This window comes from Pseudoliparis swirei, chromosome 2 (assembly GCF_029220125.1).
Source record: "Pseudoliparis swirei isolate HS2019 ecotype Mariana Trench chromosome 2, NWPU_hadal_v1, whole genome shotgun sequence".
Lineage (NCBI taxonomy): Eukaryota > Metazoa > Chordata > Actinopteri > Perciformes > Liparidae > Pseudoliparis > Pseudoliparis swirei.
In genome coordinates, this window is record NC_079389.1 from 22065177 (window position 1) to 22076791 (window position 11615).

The 11615-nt window shown below is 41.1% G+C and overlaps 1 protein-coding gene across 1 annotated transcript; it reads left to right on the top strand.

The window, feature by feature from the left end:
• Positions 1–1038: 1038 nt before the first annotated feature.
• LOC130202788 (uncharacterized) lies at positions 1039–6449 on the top strand. The gene is made up of 5 exons (XM_056428545.1): positions 1039–1111; positions 1740–1860; positions 3198–3409; positions 3628–3779; positions 5662–6449. The coding sequence occupies exons 1-5, from the start codon at positions 1039–1041 to the stop codon at positions 5716–5718; spliced, it is 615 nt and encodes a 204-aa protein (XP_056284520.1). The 3' UTR covers positions 5719–6449.
• Positions 6450–11615: the final 5166 nt, after the last annotated feature.

Here is an 11615-nt window from a genome sequence, read left to right on the forward strand (position 1 = left end):
CAACACTCCAGCAGCTAGATAAATGTCAGAAGGGGGACTTGGTGCTCATCGCAAACTCGTTTGACGTACACATACCTGTAAAGATGACCAAGGAGGAAATGAAACAGTTTGTGACTGATAAGCTAGAGGAGAGGGGGTCGTTTACTGCAGAGGGGCCTTAGACGGTGGATGTTACTGCAGAGGGGCCTAAGAGGGGCCTAAGAGGGTGGCTGTTACTGCAGAGGGGCCTAAGACGGGCCTAAGAGGGGACTAAGGCGGTGGATGTTCAGCTCCAGCTGACACTCCGCATTCGAGAAGTGGATGTGAGGAATCGGGAGTTGGAGGTGGAGGCGATGTTCTTTAGGGTGAAAGCCTTAGAACTGGAACGCCAGCCTGTTGACCCGCCCCGGTCACCTAGAACAGATCCAAGCCCACTGTCTCCCAGACATCCCTTCGATGTCAGCAGGCATATAGCACTAGTTCCACCGTTCATGGAGTCTGAGGTAGACTCATACTTTAATGCATTTGAACGCACCGTGTCCACTTTAAAGTAGGCGATAGAGGTGTGGACTATCCGGGTACGTCTTTATTCACTGTTTATGTCTTTTCTAAAGCAATCTAGTCACGTCCATTGTATGAACATCGGGCAGTGTATGAGTGGCAATGAAGTGAGACGTGATGGAGAGTGGATGAGGAGGGTTCCACAATAAAAAATACAATTTGGCCAAATCTGGCACAAACTTCCTGCAGCACAGGAAGTGGTGTGATGTACAGATCCTGCTGTTCTGTAAAAAACAATTACTTTAAGAGGCTACTGTTTGACGAAAGTTGACTACAGGAAAGAGTGCAACCCACAGAAACTACGGCAAACAGTCACAGTCGAGTGCAGAGTCTTCGAAGCACAGAATCTAGCTGAGGTCAGATCAACATCCAACCTTCGGAAAAAAGGTCATTTTTTCCTGTAAAATGAGCAGCTCGGTATCAGACGCCTTGTGATGTCGGTTAACGCCGGTGTCTTTGTCCTCTGGTGGATTGTTAGGTCCAGTGTAAGAAGACAGGATGACAGCCGGCAACTGTAACATCTTCCTAATCTTCACCGTTTATCTGAGCTTCATCTTCCTCCAAAGCCATGGTAGGACTCTCCATTTCACTAAATACTGTCTGTCGCAACTTCAATAGTTTTACTTTAAATTCTTATGCTCACATGTTGTCTTATAATAAGTACAGTATGACCAATAATTCACCTAATGTGCCGATATAATGCTGACTGTTGCTCTGCATATGCTGCTGTTTGTATCAGCTGAGATAGTATTTGTTGTATTATATGTTTTATATGTTATATACATATATAGATATGTTATATATGTATATATATAACATACATATATATGGTATATATGTTATATATATATGTTATATATATGTTATGAATATATAACATATATATAAAATATATATATATGTTATATATAACATATATGTGTATATATAAAATATATGTGTATATATATATATGGTATATATATGTTATATATATAACATATATATATATAACATATATATATATGTAATATATAACATATATATATAACACCGAATAAACACGTTACAGACTGAAAATATTTCCGTTTCAAAAGAAATCTGAAGCGATTTTCTTTGGGGGTAAAAAATGGACAAAACAATAAGGCAAACTAGTTTTATCATAAAGCATGAGCTGGATATGTTTTAAAAGAGTAGCTGAATCCTTTTTCACTCATCAGGCTTCGGGGTGATTCAGCCTCGGAATCGGACCGTGAACCCAGACGGGTCCGTCTCCATCGGCTGCGAACACGACGCCGACGTCGACTCAGTCGAAGATGTTCGGCTCAACGTTATATCGCCGTAGGTATCCACAATTATTAGGATATTCATCACGTTTTATTAGCGCGCCACCCAACTCGAAACCACGGAATAACCAAACAGCTGCAAGAATTTTTAGGAATACATACAAGGTTGTTTTTCGTTAAAACCACAAATCACTTAACAATCTCTGGAGTGGAGGGTGTGATGGCACATTTTGTCCCCACCCAAGCTTGAGTCTTTTTAAACTGAAATGATGAATATCGAATGTCGAAGAACCAGAACTTCAAATCATTTATTCTTGCAAGAAGAATCACCGGGACACGGAGTCCCTCAGGGGTCTGCCGAGGGTGAACTGAAGAGTCACCGTTACACGGAGTCCCTCAGGGGTCTGCCGAGGGTGAACTGAAGAGTCACCGTCACACGGAGTCCCTCAGGGGTCTGCCGAGGGTGAACTGAAGAATCACCGGGACACGGAGTCCCTCAGGGGTCTGCCGAGGGTGAACTGAAGAGTCACCATTACATGGAGTCCCTTAGGGGTCTGCCGAGGGTGAACTGAAGAGTCACGTTACACGGAGTCCCTCAGGGGTTTGCCGAGGGTGAACTGAAGAGTCACCGTTACACGGAGTCCCTCAGGGGTCTGCCGAGGGTGAACTGAAGAGTCACCGTTACACGGAGTCCCTCAGGGGTTTGCCGAGGGTGAACTGAAGAGTCACCGTTACACGGAGTCCCTCAGGGGTCTGCCGAGGGTGAACTGAAGAGTCACCGTTACACGGAGTCCCTCAGGGGTCTGCCGAGGGTGAACTGAAGAGTCACCGTTACACGGAGTCTCTCAGGGGTCTTCCGAGGGTGAACTGAAGAGTCACCGTTACACGGAGTCCCTCAGGGGTCTGCCGAGGGTGAACTGAAGAGTCACCGTTACACGGAGTCCCTCAGGGGTCTGCCAAGGGTGAACTGAAGAGTCAATGAAACAACATTATTTAAGGGAAACAAGAAGAAGGAGGATCCAGAAGGAGACATTGGTCTTCAGGTTCTTCGATGAGTAATCAAATGATCAGGTCCCAGAATTATAACACTTATCAATCAGTCTTCAGCCTGTTCTTAGTTATAATTTGTCTCCATAAATGATTGTTTTTTTCACATAGTGTCAAAGAGGATATAATGAAGAATATATAAAATTACCATTACAAGGGCCACCGGGAACACTGGGAAACAACCAAAGGCCACTGTTTCACACTTATGTAGAAGTTATGTGGAGGATCCCGGTGTGCTAGCAGTTTTCTCGTCTCTGTTTCTTGGCAAGAGTGTACCTCAAAGTCGTCCACGGGTCGGATCGGAGACTTAGAATGACGAACTCCGCGCAATTCTTCTTTGTGTAGTCTCAGAACAGACCGACCGAGAATGCTGTGCCAGAAGGGGAAGAAAGACTGTGAGAACATGACCATGCACCAGGAGAGTGCCCACAAATGGCTGTTCATCCTGCTCAACGTCGGGCCAGAGGCCATGAGCGTGAGGTACGAGTGCGAGTTCACGGTGAATGAAGACGATTTAGACATCCAGAGGAAAGGAACGCCGACCGAACTACTGCCACGTACGTTCGACCCCTTCGGAACGCTTGCAGGAAGTAGATATGTGGTATCTGTAGAAATATTATCAAATGCAAATACACGTGGCCACGTTTTTATTCTTGATTAAATGATAGTAGGCTAAAATAATCATTATTACCTTTTTGTTTTTAATGACTAAAGTAATTCTGCTTGTGACTTTAACATTTTTTGTGTGTGTTTCCTTACCATAATTTTCTATTAGCTCAAAAGGAAGCCGCCTGCCTCCTGCAGCCGTCACCTTCTCCTTGTCCCCAGGCTCCTCAATCTCCTGAGCTCTTCTGGATTCTGATTGGTCTGCTGGCTCTGATGTTCCTGTCCAGCTGCTTCGTCATCTCCTTCTACATCAGACTGAGGGTGACTACGTGTCTGTCTGACAGTCGGTCTCACTCTGACTCCTGGTGCCTGTCCGTCCGTTCGTCAGCCAAACCTAAAAACACTTCAAATAAAAATCGCCTGATAAACTCACGGCTACATGTTGGGGAAAGTTGGACGGCCAACGGCTGACAATCACCACGAGTATAACAACAGGGTCACTTAATCACATACATCATTGCACTGTATGCACGAGGATAGGAGCGTCTCAAAAACACAAACATGTCAATACACTGTGGACTCAGTTTGCCATTTTATTTCTTAATTTGGTGCAAACTCAGCCTTATCTGAGGCTATGATGTTCTAGGTTAGTGGCATTTTTAAGTATTGATATATGCAGGCTGGTGTAAACAATATGGAAGCCCATTTCTGTCATAAAAGAAAAGAATAAAATGAAAATTTAGCTGTGATATTAAATTTAAAAAAGTCTGTACTTCATGTACATGTGCATGTCCAGGTGCATGTCCAGGTGCATGTCCAGGTGCATTCTTTCTCCTGGTTGTAGCTGCATTCTCTCTCCTGACCACCAGGGGGCAACACTTGTGGTTATATAGAAGTCTATGCTTCATGGGTTAAAGCTGCACTCTCTCTCCTGACCACCAGGGGGCTCCTCTGGTTGTATAGAAGTCAATATAATCACTCTACTTCTCTCTTGATGTATTCCCTCGGTAAACATTGTAAACATGAGTTTATGTCGCAGTCTCTAGTTTCAAGTCTTCTTCTATACAGCACAATGTTCATTTAGTAAATTATGGTTCTTACATAAGTTATCTTTCTAGCCTCTTTTTTCCTTATTTTCCCCCATAATAAATGTGACTTATTTATCTTTTACTGATGCGAATGGGCTTCCATACCTTCAGCAGTCGTAGCTTTAACCGAAACCACGATATTTGTCCTCAACGTAACTAAGTGGTTTTGTTGGTACGTTTGTTTAGAAAAGACAATGCATGTAAAAAGCCGAAATTGACACAAAAATGAGGAGTAACTTCTCGGAAAATATCATGAAAGCAATTGTATGAGGATTCGTTGACAAATATGGAGTTCACTACAAAACCTTGCAAGTTTTAGAGCATTTCATTTTTTAAAGAGAGGGTACATTATGTTGGCACCAAAAGGAAACCACGTAATCTATAATCAGTTGTAGGCTCTTCTGCTATCTCAGTTTACAGAATGTCTCTGTTCACCCCAGTTTGTTAAGAACTAAATAAACCTCCATGTCTCCAGCACTGTACAGGGCTTTCAGCCAACCCTAACCCTAACTCTATTTTTTTATATTTTTTAACTATTTAATACATTTTCTATAGATTTATATTTTGTCAGACACTTATTATGAATTTTTTAGACGTTTTGTGTTTCTCACCCTCCCTTCCTCTTCATCTTATTTATCCATCATTCATTTATGAATTATTATATTTTTATTATTTATTTTCTATCTTTTAAGCACTTATTTCTTTTAGATGTGTTGTATATTGTTATGATTTTCTCCTTTTATTATTAATTATTATTAATTTTATTTATTATCTTTTATTCATTATTCCTGCCTTCATTGTTTAACATGTTTTTATTCCCATATTAATATGTTATTACCATTGTTTTAGCGCGTTGGGAAGCATCCTTACATTTATTTTTGTTTTTCAAATTATTATTTTTCAAAAAAATTATTTTACCTGAAAACTATTTTAAGCCGCTCTTATTCTAATTTTACCCACTTTTAAACCCATTCATGCCAGTGCCCTTCGTGGTCCTCATCGGACCCCGCATTTGCCTAACCTAACCCAAACCCAAACCCTGACCCTAGCCAAACGTCTGATTAAGAAGAAAAACACCTGATGTAACCTGTAACTTTTCGCTTTCTGTGTTTCAGTGCAGCAAGGGAGAAGCAGAGAACTCCACCTATGTAGAAATGAGGAAAGCTCCTTGATTCAGGAATCCACCTTTGTGACTCATCTTTCTTCACCTCTGGCCTCATGATCAACATAAGGAGAGGCAAAAAACTCCTTTTTTAAATGCGGCTGGCATCGTAGTCCCAAGCTCTGGCATATATATATATATATATATATATATATATATACTACCATTCAAAAGTTTGGGATCACTTTGAAAAAGAAGAACATTTCTATGTGTTTTTTTCTTTTCGAAGTAAAGCACTGTTTTTTTCAAGATAACATTAAGTTCATCATAAATCCACTCTTTTCAAAGTTAATGTGGTAAATGACTATTCTATGGTGTTTAATGAAGTCTCTACAGAGGTGTGTAGAGGCCCATCTCCAATGTTCTAATGGTACATTGTGTTATCGCCTTAGAAGACTAGCGGAGGGGTAGAAAACCCTTGAAAACCCTTTTTATGTGAGCGCAGCTGAAAACAGTTATGCTGGTGAGAGAAGCTATAAAAATGTATATATACTTTTATTAAAATCTTCAAGTTGTGGAGAATGTGGAGACCTGCAACAGTCAAGCCTCTTACACATAAAAGTGGTCCTGACCTTGAATACCCTTGAATAAAACAGCAAGGGAAGGTTATTTTATTCTCCATTACCATGTGTTATCTATTTTCTGTTTTATCACTAATGTCTTAAAAGTTATTTTTATATCACCGTGTATTATTTTTCAAATTTTAACATTTTATTAATAAAATGAAACTTGAAAACCTGATCCAAAACTATCCTTCCAAACTCAAAGTTTAAAATAATAAATAGGTAGAAAAGACATGACAGACGTTTAACTGAAATTACAGAGATTAAGATAATAAGAAATAAAGTATTGTCATCCATCTATATACAATGAAGAATATTACATAGAGCAGCAAAATTATGTTACATACATAAGGTTTAATCAAAAAGATACAGAACATGGTGGAAATAAACAAACATATAGTGCAATATTAAAATATAAATCGTGTAAATGGTATGTGTGCCACCATCTTGTCAACTTTAAGGACCAGGACAGCAGCTTGCAGGATGCATTACGCACAACGGCCAGCAGAGGGACAGCGGAGACACCGAACCATGATTTGAGTCTGCGTTCCGCCTCCTCACAGGAAGTACTGAAGTTATTAGAATTTTTAAACCAGGGATGGAAAATAAAGTCCAGCATTTAGGTGAACTATTTTAAAAAAACACACACAAACGCTTTCTAAGCTGCGGGAGACAAATACCAGTCAGGGCAAATCGTAAGAAAACGATTGAAAGCATAATACCGGCTGTGCGTAGCAGGCACGTCTTTCAATCAGGGGGTTGGCGGTTCAATCCCCGCCCTAGTCGATGTGTCTTTGAGCAAGACACTTGACCCTGAATTGCTCCCTGTAGTCTACGGAATGATGCTGAGTATTTATGGTATTTTTTACATAACAATACATGTCATTTTAGCTCGCTAAAATGACATGTATTGTTATGTAAATGACATGTATTGTTATGTAAAAAATACCACAAATACTCAGCATTATTCCCAAACACAGACACACACACACACCTCTTCTCACGGTGATTATGTGACACAAAGGCGATGACGAGGAACAACAAAGGCAGCCTGCGTTCAGGGCCTGTGCGGCTGCCTGAAGCTGAACAACAGCATCTCGTGTCATGTGTGTGAACGGAAACATTCCAGCTGTCACGATAAATGCACATTAACAGCAGGTACACGCACGTGGACGACTCTTGTAGCTTTTTTTTCTTCTCTTTTTCACACTTGTTTCATTCCATAACAAAAAAAAAATCATAATGTAAATGACTTTAAAGTGCATTTATAGATAGTCGAGTTAAACCCGATGGAGACCTTGCACAGGTAGCTGTCCGTGGACACACACCTTTCATTCAAGTTCTGGTCCATTTTGCATGCAGCCTACTTTGACCCATGAAGCCGGTTGCACCAGTTGTTTCGTAAGTTTCAACCCAAGCATTTACTAATCTCAACTTGTATGCATCTCCCATTTGAAACGAGTCGCACCGCACAGACTACGCACAGGTGTAACGTGACTAACTAAACCAACTGACACAGCGTTAGCTTGTAAATGTATGATCTGAAGAATAAAAGAGACACGTGGAGCACGGTCGATATCATCCGAAACTTAATACGTTGTGTTTACTGTAATAAGGAACGTTAATTGTGGAGATTTAAAATCACACTTCACAATAGACTCAATGAGTAAAGTAGCCACTTATGCTAATCACGTATTTTACTCCCATTATAAACTAATTGTTCTGAGTAAAAAACAATGAAATACATCTTTTAAAGCATGCAGTTACACTTAAGCAACAACAATGCCCTGAAATCTGAGTTTAGACTTGCAGAAATTGTCAATAAATGAAACATTGAATGAGCACTGTGTGTAATTGTTACATCATGTGTTGACAGGCTACATTCTTTTGTCTCCTCACAGAGTTTGCATCACGTTTTTTTTTTTTTTTACATCATCTGTTTACTTTGGAAGATGGATGACTTTCTTAACACCTGACCGGAATGATCCCTCTGAGATTTGAGAGTTTGCAATCATCCGACATCCATACAAGAAGGTGTGAATCCTTAACGAGCGTTTCACGGATGTTTGTTGTGTTAAGCGGTTGACACTAATCCAGTCTCATGGGCTTGGCTAAATCAGGTAGAGGGTGTGTGTTTGTGTGTGTGTGTGTGTGTTTGTGAGAATGAGCGAGAGATAGAGAGAACATGGTTTTGTAGGAGGCATATTTTGTTAGCATAACGCATTTTGGGTATAATAAAGACTTCTAGCTCTCTTTGTCTAGCAATGTTTAATCTGGTCAGTGCTCTCTCCACGAAACTTTACAAAACAGTTGTTTGATTAAAATCAAAGCAAAGGAAAAACTCCAACCCCCGAAAACATGAAGGCAGAATTTAATCCACTGAACTTTTTTTTTTTTACTCCATTTCTTGATATCTTAAAGAGTCTCCACAAGTTTAGTACCCGCGTTGGTATTCACAGGTGATAAATTAGCGGGGGGCCAATGAATTGCATCCTTTTTTTTTTCAAAATAAAAGACACTTCTGTGGCTCGGCAGTCCCAAAAGCTGAATCCAGATAGCTCAAGTGTCCGTTGGAGATGATCCCAAGAAAAGGCCAATACTGACAACAGCTGCTCGTTGCTGACAGAAAGGCCGTGACCTCCTGGCTACACAATTGTTTCAGTTGTATGTTCTTGGTGCAGTCAACCAAGGCGGATAAATAGCACAGCACTTTTAAGGACATTTCGCGTATCATGTTTGTGCATTCTCGTCACACGAGGACTCATGGCGTGCCCTGGCTAGAGCCGGCGGCTACTGTTCCTGAAAGTAGCCAGCGAGAGATGCTGGCATCCTGGACCCGGGTTCCCGTGTACAGTTTATAGGCTGCTGGGGGACGTTTTAGGATACACTGAGCACCCATCTCCTCTTTTCTCTCTACTTATGGATGCATTTTTATCTCTCTATTGCATATTACTAACTCTGCTTTCTCTGAGTCCTTTTGACCATCGGACCCTATGAAGCGTCATAGATCCCATCTGCCTGATGGATCATCGAGGTCTGGATTATGGAATATGCCTACTACCAACTATGCCATGGCCCTGCTGAGATTTCACCCACTGTTGAGACTCCGCCCACTCCTCCTCTACCTCCATCTGCCTGATGGATCGTGGAGGTCTCCATCGTGGAATATGCCTACTATGAACTATTCATACACTCTGTCGTATTCATTGAATGTATTTTAACTCTAATCTGTCCTTCTGGTCACATGACATCTATTGTTCTGTCCATCCTGGAGAGGGATCCTCCTCTGTTCTCTCCTGAAGGTTTCTTCCCTTTTTTCCCCCTGAAGGGTTATTTGGGAGTTTTTCCTGATCCGATGTGAGGTTTTGGGGCAGGGATGTCTATGTGTACAGATTGTAAAGCACTCTGAGACAAATTTGTGATTTGTGAAAATGGGCTGTACAAATAAACTGAATTGAATTGAATTGGCATTCCGGGGGGCAGATACCCTGGCTAGAAAGTGCTGCTATGGTTGCTGTAGCAGGCAGCAGGCGTACAGGTTCTCCTGGCCCATGTGATTGCCAGGAAAGGAAAACTGTGGGCGCGCTCATCCCGGTGCCGGGTTCCCTTCCGACTCGCTGCTAGCATGGAGCAGTCACTTAAAAAGCATGGGGAGCTGGACAACCTATGAATGAGCAGGAAGCAAAATCTTAACTGGAGAGACGGCGTGGTGGCTTGGTAGGTTATGTTTGTACGGGCAGATCCATGGAATTTATGTTTGTCCAGAGGGTGTTTCACGGCAAATAAAACGCCATTGCACATGGCTAGTAAGATAGTTGCACCCTCACTGCTTGAGGGTTATGTAACCCACTTTCACTGTCCCAGCTGTAGAGACACTGGTACAGCTGTCTATTTATAAAGCATATGTAGTTCTTGGTTTTTTACTTGTGGTTTTGTATGTATTCTATTCTATTTTAATGTTTTGTACTATCTGGATCTGTCCGTAATAAAAGTTTCACATTTAATATAGAAAATGATCAAGGAGTAATGACCAGCATGGATTAATTAAGCAGTATAAACATCATGGTGTGATTAAAAAGCTTTACGACAATTGTTATCGTCCTGTATTAAGATGCAATCTGGAGATCAGCCTCGCTGATTTCTAGTTGCTAGTCTGATACATTGTGAACAAAACATATCTGTTGAAATCGGCGGGAGGTTGACAGCAACAGTTGTTGTTATAACGTTGGGAGGAGAGCTATATGACTGGTGTGGCGGTTCCATTTAGAGACATTGTGGTGTGTTTAAGCTCCATCCAGCAACATATTGGCTAAAAGTGAACTATAGTGTTATAATAGCTGTGGTGAGAAACTTGAATAAATCCAGTTCTTTGAAGGTGTTTTTAGAGCAATTTTTTTTCTTCCAATCACCACTATAGAGGATGTGAACAAAGTAAAAGGAAGTAGTTTATGGTTATATCTTTGTTCATTAGCTTTATGCCTATTAGAAATAATATTGTTAATAGTTGTGAATAACCTGAAACCATGATATTTCCTTTGAAACTTTTCGTGACGTAAAACTGTCATATCTTGGTATCCCAAATAAAAATATAAATGAAACAGTTTGGTCTCAATTGCTTTTTCAGTCCACAAAAAGATTTATTTTGGTGCGGTCATGGGTAAAGACAGCGGGATAGGGCGAAACTGTAATACTGCGATTGCTAAAAGTAGGCAACGATGGTGCACCAGCAAGGGGAACTTGCTCGGGTTGCTGGAAGAATCCGCTTGGGGCGTCCTGGTGCAAAGTGCCCTGGCTAAAGCCGGCGGCTGCTGTTGCTGAACGAAGGTAAGGATCTGTGATGGACCTCTTGGGCCACAGAAAATGTTAACTCCCACCTTCGGAAGAACTTCTCACTGGCATCATGCATGATTACTTTTGGAAAGATTGAAGGAGATTAAGCAATAGTCTATAACAGACTTAATCAACAGGCGGGTTAGGGTTAGGGTTATTTTGTGGCCCCCGACATGCCTGGTTATTTTTTATTTTTTATTTTTATTTTTATTTTTATAGATTTTTATTAATCCCCAAGGGGAAATTAGTTCTCTGCATTTAACCCATCCTTAGTTATTAAGGAGCAGTGGGCTGCGGTGAAGCGCCCGGGAAGCAACTGGGGGTTCAGTGCCTTGCTCAAGGACACTTCGACTTGCAACTAATGGGGAGAGCGGGGATCGAACCCACTACCTTGTGGTTGAAGGACGGCCCTCTTACCCCACTGAGCTACAGCCACCACAAAATAAATGCATAATAATTATAATTAGCCAACCAAAATCGTGTGAAAATTAGGTAGTGCGCCTTTAATTTAAGT

What these genes read in the sequence shown, in the direction of transcription:
- LOC130202788 (XM_056428545.1), top strand. Translation starts at nt 1,039, where the DNA reads ATGACAGCCGGCAACTGTAACATCTTCCTAATCTTCACCGTTTATCTG. An exon ending in CATCTTCCTCCAAAGCCATG is followed by an intron (nt 1,112 to 1,739) that starts GTAGGACTCTCC and finishes TTCACTCATCAG; the next exon opens with GCTTCGGGGTGATTCAGCCT. An exon ending in CGGCTCAACGTTATATCGCC is followed by an intron (nt 1,861 to 3,197) that starts GTAGGTATCCAC and finishes TTCTTTGTGTAG; the next exon opens with TCTCAGAACAGACCGACCGA.